General features: G+C 42.1%; 1 protein-coding gene across 3 annotated transcripts in view; it reads right to left on the bottom strand.

Annotated features, from left to right (window-relative positions):
- The window catches only part of PKM (pyruvate kinase M1/2), a 44291-nt gene that overhangs the window by 21524 nt on the left and 5568 nt on the right, over positions 1 to 17199 (bottom strand). For 2 of the 3 annotated variants that reach the window (XM_040343041.1, XM_040343040.1), the window contains exon 2: positions 5117 to 5279. In XM_040343041.1, coding sequence (XP_040198975.1) covers positions 5117 to 5273 — 157 coding nt within the window. In that variant the 5' untranslated portion in view covers positions 5274 to 5279. Of the gene's footprint in view, positions 1 to 5116; positions 5280 to 14086; positions 14174 to 17199 lie in introns of those variants that run through there. The other variant, XM_040343042.1, reaches the window with a different exon arrangement.

Below are 17199 nucleotides of genomic sequence, written 5' to 3'. Positions count from 1 at the left end.
CAGACGTCATTCCACAATGGGGTGGTAAGGAAGTGGTTAACAAAGAAGAAAACCACTACAATGAAAAATGGAGTGCAGAGACCAAATACACAAACCTAGTTCATCAAAGCATTTGGAATAGAAATGGTCTCTACATCAGCCAAATTAAGATTTACATTGCAAGTGCTAGTTTTCCCCATGCAAATTAAATATACTTTGTTGTTACACGCTACCTTGTATGAGATTCCCTCTGATAAATTGGGGTGAAAAATACAGGAACTATCACTGCCAACTTGGTTTTTAAAAGTGGACATTCCAGGCCTATAATAATACTCCAATGGGCAGAAGAGCACTTGAACGCTGAAGCCTAGCTTAAACAACCCCAAATCCCCAAAAAATTTGGACGCTGTGTAAAATAATCAAAACAAAAACAGAATGCCATCTACAAATCTCATGAACCCATATTATATTCAGATTAGAAAAAAAGAAAACATTAAAATATTTAAACTGAGAAAAAATGTACCATTTAGGCTGGATTCACACTTGCGTGGTGCGAATTCCAGCGCCGTTATCTCTGCAAAGAGATAACAGAGCTGTTCACCGTTTCCAGTGCGTTCTAGCTGCGAATTTGCTGACCTGGAAGAGATTCCTGTTCAGAACGGAACACATCTGCGAATCAGATGTGTTCCCATTTCGCACCGCAATGCCTAGAAAATGCACACTTTTTTAGGCAATGCGAATGCATCGCACATATGTGAACCAGCCTCATTAAAACGAATGTGATTTCTAATGACATGCAAATTGGATGCGTTTTAAGCTGCATCCAATTCGCATAGGTGTGAACCCAGCCTTAAAGGGGGAAAAAAAAAAAGGTAATTTTGAAATTGATAGCAGCAGCAAGAGCAATGTATCAAAAAAAAAAAAAAAAAAAAAGACTAGGGACAGGGCCACGTTTAACACAATGTAGCATCCTTTTTTTTTAATACTGTAAATCTCTGGGAACTGAGGAGACCAGTTTCTAGAGTTTTGGAAGAGGAATGTTGTCCCATTTTTGCCCGATATATATTGATATAGGATTTTAACTGTTCAACAGCCCTGAGTCTTTGTCGTATTTTGTTTCAAGATGCGCCAAATATTATCAATTGGTAAAAAGTCTGGACTGCAGGCAGGCCAATTAAGTACCCAGACTTTTTTTGGGGGTTATATCTAGTTTAACTACTTGCCGTCCACAGTCAAATGACAGAGGAATGGTGCAGCTCTCATTCTGGGATGATGTCATATTACGTCGTCCCAGAACGGTCGCTCTTGCGTGCCAATCGGAGCCACGCTGTGTTGCTAGGACACGGCGCAAACTCGATCCCTGTAAAGAGCCGCAGGCTTTAACCATGTGATCGGCTGTGTCCAATCACTGCCAGGCACATGTAAACATGGAGATGCCAGTAATCGTCGCTCCTTCCCTCACACCAACAGAGTGTGTGCCAAGGAGAGCCGATCAGCGGCTTCTCGCAGGAGACATGTACACATGTAATAAAAGGCATTGATCATCAGTGCCCCTGATTACAATGCTGGCACCAATCACTGCCCACCAGTCAGTACACATGAATGATGGCAGTCAGTGGCGCCACATCAGTGGAGAAAAAAAAAAAAAAAAAAAATCTTACAAAATTTACTGACAAACCAAGAAAAAAAAAAAAAAAAAAAAATCCTCAAAAATGTCTGTCTTTGTAGAAAATAAAAAACCCAGCAGTGATTAAATACCGCCAAAAGAAAGCTCAATTTGTGTGAAGAAAAATAATTTCACATAATTACAGTATAGCATGACCGCGCAATTGTCATTCAAAATGTGACCGCACTGAAAGCTGAAAAATGGCCTGGGCAGCATCGCTCCAAAAAATTCTCCGTGAACCCAGGGTGTCAAAGGACCAACCTCCACCCTGGACTCAGGAGAATGCAGGAGAGTGTAGGACCACATCATTTTAAAAACAAAAATTCTTATGCCGCGTACACGATCATTTTTCGTCATGAAAAAAAATAAGTTTTTAAAAAACGTAATTTAAAATGTACGTGTGTGGGCTTCACATAATTTTTCAGGTTCTAAAAAACGACCAAAAAAAAAAAAAAAAAGGATGCATTTTTTAACAACGTTTTAAACAATGTCGTTTTTCAGGTTGTAAAAATGATCGTGTGTGGGCTAAAATGACGTGAAAAACCTGCGCATGCTCAGAAGCAAGTTATGAGACGGGAGCGCTCGTTCTGGTAAAACTACCGTTCGTAATGGAGATAGCACATTCATCACACTGTAACAGACAGAAAAGCGCAAATCTTCTTTTACCAACACAAAATCAGCTAAAGCAGCCCAAAGGGTGGCGCCATCTGAATGGAACTTCCCCTTTATAGTGCCGTCGTACGTGATGTACGTCACCGCGCTTTGCTAGAGCATTTTTTTTAAACGACCGTGTATGGGCAATGTCGTTTTAATGATGAAGTTGGAAAAAAATAAACTTCATTTTTTTAATGCCAAAAAATTATCGTGTGTACGCGGCATTAATCTTGCATCAAAGCTGTGATTTGGGTCTACGGTGTTCTATGGAGTGGTCGACAGCTATGCACTATGAAGCTGAGGGTAGCAATCAAGTCTAATAGCAGCACTTAGAAGGATCCAATGAGGTTGCTTAACCAGTTCCCGACCTCCTCATGTACATTTACGTTGGCAGAATGGCACGGACAGGCACATCCACGTACTTGTACGTCCTCTGCTAGACGTGGGTGGGGGTCCGATCGGGACCCCCCCCCCCCCCCCGGTACATGCGGAGGTCGGGTCCGCTCGGGGAGCGATCCGGGACGACGGGGCGGCTATTTATTTTTAGCCGCTCCGTCGCGATCGCTCCCCGGAGCTGAAGAACGGGGAGAGCCGTGTGTAAACACGGCTTCCCCGTGCTTCACTGTGGCGGCACATCGATCGAGTGATCCCTTTTATAGGAAAGACTCGATCGATGATGTCAGTCCTACAGCCACACCCCCCTACACTAGTAAACACACACTAGGTGATCCCTTAATGTTACAGCGCCCCCTGTGTTTAACTCCCAAACTGCAACTGTCATTTTCACAATAAAGAATGCAATTTAAATGCATTTTTTGCTGTGAAAATTACAATGGTCCCAAAAATGTGTCAAAATTGTCCGAAGTGTCCGCCATAATGTCGCAGTCACGAAAAAAAAAAAAAAAAAAAAAAAACGCTGATCGCCGCCATTACTAGTAAAAAAAATAAAAATAATAAAAATGCAAAAAACTATCCCCTATTTTGTAAACGCTATACATTTTGCGCAAACCAACCGATAAACGATTATTGCGATTTTTACCAAAAATAGGTAGAAGAATACGTATCGGCCTAAACTGAGGAAAAAAAAAAATGTTTATATATGTTTTTGGGGGATATTTATTACAGCAAAAAGTAAAAAATATTGCATTTTTTTAAAATTGTCACTATATTTTTGTTTATAGCGCAAAAAATAAAAACCGCAGAGGTGATCAAATACCACTAAAAGAAAGCTCTATTTGTGGGGAAAAAAGGACTCCAATTTTGTTTGGGAGCCACGTCGCACGACCGCGCAATTGTCTGTTAAAGCGACGCAGTCCCGAACTGTAAAACCCCCTTGGGTCTTTAGCCAGCATATTGGTCCGGGGCTTAAGTGGTTAACTAGCGAGTTTAAAAATGTTGCCTATGGATAATTAAAAATAAAATTGAGATACTGGATCATCTACTGGATTTTTCCATCATCGTGTTTTCAATGGCATCGACCACCTGCTGCACCTCAGGATTACTGACCAGCATTCACTAGGGAGCTTATATGTAGGAATGCAGCAACTTCAGCATGAACTCCACACCATCTTAGATGGAAAACAAAAGAAACAATTCTACAGACATTTCCATTTACACTAGATGCAGGCTGAGTACAGTGTAACATTACCCAACTTCAGTCCTAAAGAACCATCCACAGGGCACAGCTTAAAGTAGAAGTTCAGCCTAAAACAAATGGACTCTAAATATACTGGCAACCACATTCTAAAGCCACGTACACACGATCGGTATTCCCAATGGAATAAAATCCAATGGAATTCCGATGAAGCCGACTTCCATCAGTCTTGCATACACACTGTCAGACCGTCCAAAACGCGGTGACGTAAAACACAACGAGCCAAGGAAAATTTATTTTAATGCTTCCGAGCATGCGTGGGTTTTTTTCTCCGTCGGAGTTGCACACGATTGGAATTTCCAATGAAAAAAGTTCTTTATACTTTTTCGATCGTGTGTACGCAGCATAAGACTAATCTATCTAAACCTGTAAAGGAAAAATCCTTATACATACCTTTTCTGCAGCCATTTCGGTTTGGTCCCATGCTGAGCTATCAGCGTCGGCTTCTCTGTGTAGGTATGTGCAGGAGAGGCAGTTGACAACGGGAAGCCACATAGTAAGTCTATGGGTGACGTCACTTCCCAGCCACTGCAGAAAAGGTATGTGTAGTGATTTTTGCTTTACAGGGCTACATAGATTATTTTTAGAAAGTGGCTTCCAGTAGACTTCGAGTTTGTTTTAGGCTGAACTTCTACTTTAAGGCTGTCCATACATTATACAATTTTCCTTTAGATTTCCCAAAACCATATGCGAGGCCTAAACACTTTCAATTTGGATGCAATTAGGCAGGCACTATATAGTTGAAGGTAAATCTAAAGGGAATTGAATAAGAAAATTGTACAATGTATGGCCAGCTTTAGTAAGTTCAGTGTGCTGCTCGATATAGATATATTCTCCACTTGATGTCTTCAGTTCCAGTGGTCACAAATTAAGAATTCTGCGCTGCACTCTCAGAAAACACATGTAATTGCTTAAGCAGAACACAGGCTGCAACTCCTACATCCGTTTAGCTTAATCCTACCCATTCCCATAAAACTACAACCTGCCAATCGTGGAAAGAAACTCATCTAAAAGCCTGATGCAGATGAGGTCAGCACTGTGGGATCTTCCAAGCAAAGACATATAGACCTTTGTAACGTTGCCCAACCTTTTCTACAATAATGAAATGCTGGGGGAGTAGGACATTCATGCGCTATTTGCCCAGATTCCAAACACATACATACCAATAGTGCAGATAATGCCTGTGTTGCGTGCCACTATGGGTTCGGAGTCGATGTCCAGGCGGCACATGTGTTCAAGGAAGGTGTCCGCCATTGCTGCATGCAGCTGCTGTGTCTGGATGAAGGCGCTTCCGGCATCACATACAGGAGACTTCGACATGGTTATCTGCATGGAAAGTAACATGGATGTCAGCTTCAGTACAACTTCTACATCAATACATATTAAATTATCAAAAGAGACTACACTGTAATTAAACTAGTTTGTCAGTATACAAGCCATACTGATAACTGGAAAATCACCTAGGACTGGAGCCCTCTGTAGAATAGGACTGTTCACATGTCTACTGTAAGTTGTGTATCCATGCAAATATAATGGTTTACACATTCTTTATTGGCTGTACTGTATTACTTGGTTACATTACATCGTTTCTAGCATTGCCATTACAATCACTATAGAGTCTATTCTTTAACACACAGGTGTCAAACAGAAGGCCAATGGGCCGAATCCGGCTCTCCAGGCCATATTATGTGGCCCTCCCACCTATCTTGCAGCTGCAGGAGGGCTCCAGCCCTCCTCCAGACCCTTACTTTCTGCTTTCAATGTATCCAGCTTCTTCCCAGTAGGAGCATAAGGAAAGGGGGGTGCACTGATGTAAGGAAGAGTGGGGGGGGGGCTCTTGACATCCAACATATGGGCAGGGGATGGGCTGGACATTAATATTACAGATACAACTGGCCCTTTTGAGAACAATCAATGTCGATGCGGCCCACAATGAAATGGAGTTTAACACCCCTGCTTTAACATGAAGCCAATATTGTACTTCTATAAGTTATGCGTTTGCTGACAAACAAAAAAAAGATTTAGAGCCGGTTCACAAAGGGGCGACCTGTCAGGCGACTCAGCCGCCTGACAAGTCGCGGTCCGCAGTAGTCAATGGAACCGTTCCAATAGGAGCGACGCAAGTCGCTCCGAATTAGAAAAAGGTTCCTGTACGACTTTGGGGGCGACTTGCATTGACTTCAATACAGAAGTCATTTTGCAAGTTGCCTCTTAAGTCGTCTTGAGATCGCCTTGCCCCCAAAGTTTACATTTACTACTAATGATCTAAAAACAAACCCATTTAACTCTTCCCAAAGTAAATCAAAAAGCTGAAGGCATGCCATGAAATGACAAGAAATCAAACGGCTGGTGTTATAACTGATCACATGTGCAGCACCATGTCAATTGCAGATCAAACAAAACCGAGGCCAAGATGGCAGCTTCCATGACTGGAAAGGATAGGTGGGTTTAGTGCCGCTTAAATAGGTATACATTATACCACCCGGTTTTGCTGAATTTGACAAATACATTTTTTGAATAAAATAAATTCAATAAAAATGAATGCAGCCTCCCACAGGACATGGCAAAAAAAACATACTTTTTTATTGTTTTAGGGCAGGGGATGGTGGGAACCCCTTTAGGTTTTTACTGCTCTTTTCCTGTCTGGTGAAAGAACAAAAGGCCCCAGACAATAAAAACCTGAGAGATTCTAACCCTTCCCAATTTACAACTTCTACAGGTGCAAGGCCAGGTTACGGGTTACCGCTTTCTGTGTTACCAATGAGGAAATGCTCACTTTCCTGTTCTCTATGTGAAAGTGAGGTGGAAGCTTCCCCAACCAATAGAAAACAAAAACCAGACGGGCACTAAAACCTCTCCGAAGAAAATAAATAAATAAATAAATAAAAGTTTAGCAGCAGTTCCATCTTAACCTCTCTAGACACAGGAGAAGCACCAATAACAAAAGAACCATTATACAACTGCCAATCAATATTGACACCACCTCTTAGATTGTAAGCTTTAAAGAGCAGAACCCCCTTATTACTATTGTAATTGTACGATCTGCCCTTATGTTGTAAAGCGCTGCATAAACTGTTGGTGCTGTAGAATAATTTATGGTCCTGTGGTACGAGTTAAAATCCTAAATAATTCATGACTATACAGAGCTTGGATGGTACTCATTCATTTGTGACCAACAAGGAGAGACTTGCTCTGCAGTTATTACTGGAAACCCACCACAAGGTTGAGCCCGTGTAATTACACTGGTGAAGACGACACAGAGGTCATTATTGCCTTTAGAAGGGTTCCTTATATTTGCCATCCTTGTAAAGCTACAAATGACTCATTCCCTATTAAACTATACCGCATGTGTACAGCGTTCCTTTCACATTCAAATCTCTCACCCCCACCAAGAGCTGGAACTAAAACTACCACCCACATATCTAACTAACCCACCTATATGTTCCATATGACTACAGGCAGAATTCTCCCAGGACGGGATTAGTCACTTCAACACAACAGAAATTACTGTGAAAATTTCCAATTCAGCACAAAACAATTATCTGGATAAAACACCCATCTCTGTGCATTTAAATCCTCTAAAAATCTACAAGTTTAAAGCAAGCCTTCCATACAATTATTTTCTTCATTAACTGGATAGGTAACCTTTACAAGCACATTTCTAAACAAACATAAAAAAAAATTGAAATACAAGAAAGGAATAAGCAGCGTCTAGCTTTGTATGATCTCAGAGTAGCAACATATGGCTGAAAATAAAGGTATAGAGCAGTGATGGCGAACGCGTGGCACGCGTGCCGCTCCCGGCACGGCAAGCTGTTTTGGTGGGCACGCGGTGACAATGCAGAAATGTCAAAGAAAAAAAAATTAAATCGTCAACCGCAACTAGAAACTACATTTCCCACACTACCCTGTGCTAGCGGTGACGTGTCCGAGTGGGCGTAACTTAGAATGAGCGCCCGGAGGTCACGTGTTAGCTTGCTACCCAATGAAAGCTCTCAGATCATCCACTGCCTGACGTGCTGCTGGGCGTGACTGGGAGCATGAGGAGAAGACGCACGGCGGGAAAGAGCTGCAAGACTCGTGAAGCCATCTTCTTCATTGCGCAGTTTGATTCAGCTGCAGACAAAGGTAAGAATACTTATTACTCGAATACTATTTAGACATGGGATACCTGGGTCGTTTTATGACGTCTATTATGGGTTGCCCTGCTAACATCACCCAATCTAAAATGTAAAATTTTGCTGAACAATTACTTTAGCTAATCTCGCTGGTGGGTGTTCTGACAGTTGCTGACTGACTTGGGAAACTTTGTTCTGCAAACATATTACCCCCCTCATTGCTGTTATTGGGTCTAGTTGTCCTTTCCAAACATATTACCCCCCTCATTGCAAGTGACACCTATGCCCAATAACAGCAATGAGGGAGGTAATATGTTTGCAAATGACACCTAGGCCCAAAAACAGCAATGAGGGAGGTAATATGTTTGCTGTTATTGGGCATAGGTGTCATTTGCAAACATATTACCTCCCTCATTACTGTTATTGGGCATAGGTGTCATTTGCAATGAGGGGGGTAATATGTTTGCAAATGACACCCAGGCCCAATAACAGCAATGAGGGGGGTAATATGTTTGCAAAGGACACCTAGGCCCAATAAAAGCAATGAGGGGGGTAATATGTTTGCAAATGACACCCAGGCCCAATAACAGCAATGAGGGGGGTAATATGTTTGCAAAGGACACCTAGGCCCAATAAAAGCAATGAGGGGGGTAATATGTTTGCAAATGACACCCAGGCCCAATAACAGCAATGAGGGGGGTAATATGTTTGCTGTTATTGGGCCTAGGTGTCATTTGCAAACATATTACCCCCCTCATTGCTGTTATTGGGTCTAGGTGTCCTTTGCAAACATATTACCCCCCTCATTGCAAATGAGGGGGGTAATATGTTTGCAAATGACACCTAGGCCCAATAACAGCAATGAGGGGGGTAATATGTTTGCAAATGACACCTAGGCCCAAAAACAGCAATGAGGGAGGTAATATGTTTGCTGTTATTGGGCATAGGTGTCATTTGCAAACATATAACCCCCATCATTGCTGTTATTGGGCCTGTGTCCTGGCCTATGGACAACAATGACACACTTTTTTTTTTTTTCATTTTAGCCCTTTGGATTCTTCTTTGCAATTCTTGTAGAATCTACAGCAGCTTCCAGACCCAGCAGAGCGGTGTCAGCAGCGGCACAGCGCGACTTCTTGTTTCACAGGACATTGGACGATTTGAGCTTATATCTGTCTACATTAAAAAAAGTAAGTTGCTAAGGGTCACATCTGGCCCCCGGGCTACGGTAGTTTCCTGTGTCCCTATGGACAACAATGAAAACATATTTTTTTTTTCATTACAGCCCTCTCTCCGGGATTCTACTTTGCAAATCTTGTAGAATGTACAGCAGCTTTCAGACCCAGCAGAGCGGTGTCAGCAGCGGCACAGCACGCCTTGTTGTTTCACAGGACATTGGACGATTTGAGCTTATATCTGTCTACATTACAGAAACGTAAGTTGCTAAGGGTCACATCTGGCCCCTGGGCTATGGTAGTTTCCTGTGTCCCTATGGACAACAATGAAAACATATTTTTTTTTTTCATTACAGCCCTCTCTTTGGGATTCTTCTTTGCAATTCAGAATCTACAGCAGCTTCCAGACCCAGCATAGCGGTGTCAGCAGCGGCACAGCGCGACTTCTTGTTTCACAGGATATTGGACGATGTATATCTGTCTACAAAACCGTGAGTTGTTCTACCTTTTTTGTGAAATGTTGCAATAATATTTTTGGTATAGGTAGGTAGGGATAGATTTGTATTGGGTGCTTCATCCATCCTTATTTTATACATTTTGTGTTTTTTGTAGACATGAACAACCAAAAATGAGTACATCAAAAAAAGCAAAATTAAAAACAGATAGTGGAAGATCATTCCAAGAGACCTGGACACAGTCATTTGGAGTGATTGAACGCAATGGGAAAGCGTTATGTGTTCTGTGTAGTGAAAGTGTGGTATCTCGCACATCTAGTGTCAAACGTCATTTTGATACCAACCACAAAAGTGTTGCCGAACTTGGTGTAGCTGAAAGAAAAGAGTTTCTTGATGGGAAATTGAAGAGATATCACTGCCAGTATCGTAGTTTTTGCAACTATCTTTCTAAAACAAATTATCTGGCAAATGCCAGCTTTGAAATTTCACTGTGCATAGCAAAACATGGAAAGCCCCTCTCTGATGGCGATTTTATCAAAACGGCCATGTTGGCTGTGAGTAATTCCCTTTTTCATGAATTTCCAAACAAGGACAAAATTAAGCAACGAATCTCTGAAATGCCACTTAGCAGAAATACTGTTAAAGATAGAGTCCTGCGTATGGCAAGTGATGTTAGTCAGCAGCTCACCACTGACTTACAAAAGGCAGCCTGTTACTCCATGTGCTTGGATGAAAGCACAGACATAAATAATCATGCAAGGCTAGCAGTAATTTTGCGTTATGCTGTTGGTGACACCATGAGAGAGGAGCTCATGAAACTGTTGTCTTTGCCTGGAAGAACACAAGGGATAGATATCTACAATGCTGTGATGGAGGCTTTTGTCTCACAAGACATAAGGCCAGAAAAAGTGGTTTCAGTTACTAGTGACGGGGCACCTTCCATGGTGGGGGTAACATCTGGTTTCATACAGTTTTTTGTCAAAGAAGCAAAGCACCCAGTCATTCAATTTCATTGTATTATACATCAAGAAGCTCTTTGTGCCAAGGAAAGCAGCAAAATATTAGACGATATCCTCAAGGATGTCACAAAAATGGTGAATTACATCATGGCTCGTGCTCTTAATTTTCGACAGTTTCAAGCACTTCTTGATGAGGTACAGGCACAGTATAATACTTTACTTATGTACAATAATGTACGATGGCTAAGCAGAGGACGGGTCTTGGAGAGATTTGTAGCCTGTTTGGATGAAATTAGGCTGTTTATGAATGACAAGGGGCAGGAATATCCACAGCTCACTGATATGACCTGGCTCACCAATCTCATGTTTTTTACTGATTTTACAATACACTTCAATGTCCTGAACAAAAAACTGCAAGGTTTAGGGAAAACAGCAGAAAGAATGTTTTGTGATATCAGAACATTTGAGAGAAAACTGCAGGTTTTTGAAAGAGACCTTGAAAGTGGGCAGCTGAAATATTTTCCCAATCTAAAAATGCATTTGGAAAATTCTACAACATTTACAGACAATCCAAACCATCATGAAATCTACAAAGAATTTTCTAGCATTATAGCAGTTGCAAAGGAGAATTTTGGCAACAGATTTGTACAGTTCCGTAAGATGGAAACAACCCTGAGTTTTCTTACTTCTCCAGATAAAGCCAAATTTGAAGAACTTGATCTTTCCTGCTTACACTGGTTAGATTTAGAAAATTTGGAAATGGAGCTACTGGAATTTCAAGAAAGCTCTATCTGGAAAAATAAATTCTCTGACCTGCGTGCCACTCTTGAAAAGATGGAGTGTGAAGGGATGACCAAAGACAGCACAGTTGCTAGTTCAGAAAATGAAATACTTAAAGTGTGGAATTCTCTGCCAAATAATTTTAAGGCAATGAAAACACTTGGGATTGCTTTCCTTACTTTGTTTGGGTCATCCTATGCTTGTGAGCAGCTGTTTTCAGCATTGAATTATATCAAATGTGATGCCAGAAATAGACTAACAGATGATTTGAGTGCTGTATGTGTTGCTCTCAAACTAACGGAGTATGAGCCAAGGTTTGACAAGTTATCAGCATGCATACAACAGCAAAAATCACATTAATTGTGCAAAAGCATCCCAAATCTTTATCAACGCCCAGCCAAGGCATCTTTAAAAATGCCCAGCAATGGCATCTTTAATAATGCCCAGGCAAGGCATCTTTACCAATGCCCAGCCAAGGCATCTTTAAAAATGACCAGCAATGGCATCTTTAATAATGCCCAGGCAAGGCATCTTTACCAATGCCCAGCCAAGGCATCTTTAAAAATGCCCAGCCAAGGTATCTTTAAAAATGCCCACTGCTCTGCTGGGTCTGGAAGCTGCTGTAGATTCTAATCTACAAGAATTGCAAAGAAGAATCCAAAGGGCTAAAATGAAAAAAACAAAAATGTGTCATTGCATCTTTACCAATGCCCAGCCAAGGCATCTTTACCAATGCCCAGACAAGGCATCTTTACCAATGCCCAGCCAAGGCATCTTTAAAAATGCCCAGCAATGGCATCTTTAATAATGCCCAGGCAAGGCATCTTTACCAATGCCCAGCCAAGGCATCTTTAAAAATGCCCAGCAATGGCATCTTTAATAATGCCCAGCCAAGGCATCTTTACCAATGCCCAGACAAGGCATCTTTACCAATGCCCAGCCAAGGCATCTTTAAAAATGCCCAGCAATGGCATCTTTAATAATGCCCAGGCAAGGCATCTTTACCAATGCCCAGCCAAGGCATCTTTAAAAATGCCCAGCCAAGGTATCTTTAAAAATGCCCACTGCTCTGCTGGGTCTGGAAGCTGCTGTAGATTCTAATCTACAAGAATTGCAAAGAAGAATCCAAAGGGCTAAAATGAAAAAAACAAAAATGTGTCATTGCATCTTTACCAATGCCCAGCCAAGGCATCTTTACCAATGCCCAGACAAGGCATCTTTACCAATGCCCAGCCAAGGCATCTTTAAAAATGCCCAGCAATGGCATCTTTAATAATGCCCAGGCAAGGCATCTTTACCAATGCCCAGCCAAGGCATCTTTAAAAATGCCCAGCAATGGCATCTTTAATAATGCCCAGGCAAGGCATCTTTACCAATGCCCAGCCAAGGCATCTTTAAAAATGCCCAGCAATGGCATCTTTAATAATGCCCAGGCAAGGCATCTTTACCAATGCCCAGCCAAGGCATCTTTAAAAATGCCCAGCAATGGCATCTTTAATAATGCCCAGGCAAGGCATCTTTACCAATGCCCAGCCAAGGCATCTTTAAAAATGCCCAGCAATGGCATCTTTAATAATGCCCAGGCAAGGCATCTTTACCAATGCCCAGCCAAGGCATCTTTAAAAATGCCCAGTCATGGCATCTTTAATAATGCCCAGCCATGGCATCTTTACCAATGCCCAGCTAAGGCATCTTTACCAATGCCCAGCCAAGGCATCTTTAATAATGCCCAGCAATAGATCATTAGACTCATCCTCTGCTTATGTTCAATAATGTCTTTTAGCTATGCAAAGTATACTGTGCCTGTACCCATCACAGCATTGTAGATCTCTATCCCTTGTGTAAGCAAATGCATCTTTACCAATGCCCAGCCAAGGCATCTAATGCCCAACCAAGGCATCTTTACCAATCTTTACCAATGCCCAGACAAGGCATCTTTAAAAATGCCCAGCAATGGCATCTTTAAAGATGCCTTACCAAGGCATCTTTAATAATGCCCAGCAAAGCCATCTTTGGAAATGCCCAGCAAAGCCATCTTTGGAAATGCCCAGCAAAGCCATCTTTGGAAATGCCCAGCAAAGCCATCTTTGGAAATGCCCAGCAAAGCCATCTTTGGAAATGCCCAGCAAAGCCATCTTTGGAAATGCCCAGCAAAGCCATCTTTGGAAATGCCCAGCAAAGTCATCTTTGAAAATGCCCAGCAAAGTCATCTTTGAAAATGGCCAGCAAAGTCATCTTTGAAAATGCCCAGCAAAGCCATCTTTGGAAATGCCCAGCAAAGCCATCTTTGAAAATGCCTAGCAAAGGCATCCTTACCAGCGATCAGCAAAGGCATCTTTACCAGCGATCTGCAAATGTATCCTTATCCAAAAATACATGCACAAGTACAGTTGTTGAGAATCTTTTTCAATAAAAAAAAAATGTTTAATAGAAAGCTCTGTTATTGTGTTTTTCTTTTAAAACAAAAGCTGTTAATTAGTTTGGACAAGTGTACGAGTTGATTTTTCTAAACGAAAACCTTGGTATTCATGTTTAATTGCAGTGTTGGCACTTCAAAAAAAAATTAGGTTTTGTGTTGCAGTTTGGGCACTCGGGCTCAAAAAGGTTCGCCATCACTGGTATAGAGCATAGTTGGATGTAGCTTACGTAAGGCTTGGTGCTCTCTCCTCCAACACGGATAATCGACTGATCTAGCTACCCTACTAGCATCTCATGAGCTGCTGCATCCCCTCCTCCTCTTGTAGGACATGCCACCACGATGCCCCTCCCTCCTGTCTGCTGTAAGCCTAGACTCTACGTGCAACAGCACACGAGCATGTGAGATCTACCCAATTCTACACTTCTGCTTTATGCACCCCTTACATCAAGAGGTGACCCTCCAGCTAGGCACACTATTAGGACTTGCAGAGGCTTTCTAGTATAGAACATTAAGATAAAAAAAAAACAAAACACAGAAGGAATTGTTGCACTTAAAAATGTATTCAAAATGTTCTTTAAGTGCAGCAACCCCCTTCCAATTCTATATATGGCCTGATCGCTTGCACTTTAATTTGCCATATTGCACTTCCCGGACACACACACACAATTTTCTCTCTCATTCAGGTAGATCTTTTGGCCGGTCCAATTTCAGAATAGTTTTAAATTATCAGAAATTGCAAAGGTATTATTTTTACTCCCAATGATGGACGCAAAAGATCTTGCCTTCTACAACTACCTTGTTGGACAGATTATCAGGGAGGAAGTAAAGGCTGAAGCCAGAGCTTGGATCTTGCGATTTGCATAAGACCTGAGGCTCCCCCGGGTCTCTCCCTTCTGATTGGCTGAGACACAACAGCAGGAGCCATTCGCTTCCGCTGCTGTCAATCAGTCATTGAGGCGGGAGCAGGGCTGAGCTCTCCATGTCTTATGGACACAGAGCCGGTGTTCTGCCGAATAAGTTCCTCCCTGGCGGATAAGGACCCCCCCTGTACTGCGCAGGCGTGAACTGAGCTCCGAAAATAGCCAAATCTTGTAGAGCAGAGAGTCAGCTCTAGACGGCACCTGCGCAATGCTAGTGCTACTCTGCAAGGGGCGGGTGCTTTTGCAATGTTAATGTAAATAGTTATTGCAACAGGTGGCGACGTGGACTTCGCTGTAAGTGGCCAGTCGTCCTCGCTCGCTTTTTTTTTTTTTTTTTTTAAACATGCTCCATGTCCACGGGGGTGGTAATAAATGAGCCTGTATGTCAAAAGTGTAGCACCACCGCCTCGGCAGTACAATTTGCTGTGCGCAGGTGCCATCTAGAGCTGACCCTCAGCTCTACACGTTTGGCTATTTTCGGAAGCTCAGTTGACGCCTGCATAGTACAGGGGGGGGTCCTTATCCGCTGGGGGAACCCTTTCTGCAAGACACCGGCTCAGGAGCAAGCACGCACGAGTGCCCCCACAGCAAAGGGCTTGCTGGAGGGGAACTCATGACAAGGAAGAGGGGCCCAGAATGCTGTCAGGGGACCCAAGAAGAGGAGGCTCGGGACTGCTCTGTGCAATGCGACAGGTTTGTTATTTTTTTTTATAAACATTTTTCCCTTTACAATCACTTTAAAAGGCAGGACAATCAAGTTAGGTGTAAGGTTGTGTGAGCCATACATCACCATTTCAATTAAACTTAGCATTAAACTGACTTTCAGTAACATTTCTCCTGTGGATGAGTGTTCTTATTGCGAAGCAAGCTTGGGTTTGTTTTTGTTAAGTCTTAGTTTTTTTTTTTTGTATCATACCTTATGTGAGCCAGGGTATGCCCAGGGGCTCAGTTTTTGACCTATTACACTAAAAGCAATAAAATTAATTTGAGAAAAAAATAAAATAAAAAGAACCGTTTCAGTGAAAAATGATTAATGTCACCTGAAATAAGATAAGCTACAAACAGAGTAACACTCAGACCGAGACTAGTACTTTCCTCTCTTTCACTCATTCCAATACTACACATGTATGCAGGGGAAATCCTTCCTCAACATACTAGTCACAGCTAAGTCAGCTCAGTAGGATATTACTCAGCTATTCCGTTGATTTCAGAAGACGGGAAGTCTGACTAAGCAGTGAGGATGTAAAGAGATATTGGGCAATAATAACTCTGTAAGGATAAGAATGTGCTAGCTGGACACAGGCAATCCTTTCTTACACATTAAGCAGGTAGAACACTTGTTAGTAAGGTTGCCCAGATGATTCCATTTTTTTTCGTTCAACCTGGAAAAAAAAAAAAAAAAAAAAAAATTTCCCCCATCCACACATTTAATGTGGCTGAATGAATCCTCCTGCTGTACTTCCCCAGCTGTCAGGATATGCTGATCAGCACTGCCAGCTATAGCCAGCAGCGCTGATCAAGTGGCAAGAATCCGACAGGGCGGGTCTACAGAACAGAAGTCGATCAACTTCTGTACAACAACCCTGCCACACATAGATCAAAACTCACCTCATGTATGACCAGCTGAAAGCCGATCCCCATGTTTTGCTTTCACCAATCTGGTTCAAGTGAACTATTCCTTCACCAAGTGTTGCATTTAGCTTTAGCTACATACAGTACACAGTGCCACAGTTCTGGCTGTAAGACAGACTTTACATCTCACACCCAGAACAAAATAGAGCTGGTCTGCGCGTCACTCAGCTGTTCAAAGGCAGCTTTGTATTCTTCGAATACAAAGCTTCCTCCGATTGGCCTGAGCCAGAGAAAGCGATGTCATCAGCCTTGCCTCAGGCAGAGAAAGTTTTGTATTCACAGAATACAAAGTTGCCTCTGAAAGGCTGAGTATCACAGTCAGACTGACTTTATTGTTGTAGGTGCAAGAAGGGATGCATGTCAGCTTTAAAAGCTCCCTTTCTGAATAAATGGCAGTCACCGAATTGTAAGAAACAATTGTTTTCTACATGCTTTGTTCACACGACAATGCAGCTTGGAGTTGTGGTGCAGCGAGTGGTGATAAAATACAGAATTGTAGCATTTTAGCTGCTTTGCAGGGACACAAATAAAGTTTCACTTTGTGACAAAAAAAAAAAAAAAAAGAGATCTCCCAACACATGCAAAGACATCACTAGATACTGTAAAACATTTTGCCTGGCGTTCCACTTTCAAGTATACCTTTCAGAGAACGGTATGGGCTGCCTTTGCTGGCCATCCTCTAAAAATATTTGTTTCTGGCTTCAGTAGTCAGTACCAAACCTTGAACAAGAATGGGGCAGGTAATGTCAGAGCAATGTCAGATGGATGCATTGATGGATTGCGGAAGA

This window comes from Rana temporaria, chromosome 3 (assembly GCF_905171775.1).
Source record: "Rana temporaria chromosome 3, aRanTem1.1, whole genome shotgun sequence".
Taxonomy (NCBI): domain Eukaryota; kingdom Metazoa; phylum Chordata; class Amphibia; order Anura; family Ranidae; genus Rana; species Rana temporaria.
The sequence above is the reverse complement of the archived record's forward strand: the minus strand, read 5'-3'. Positions and strand labels throughout refer to the sequence as shown.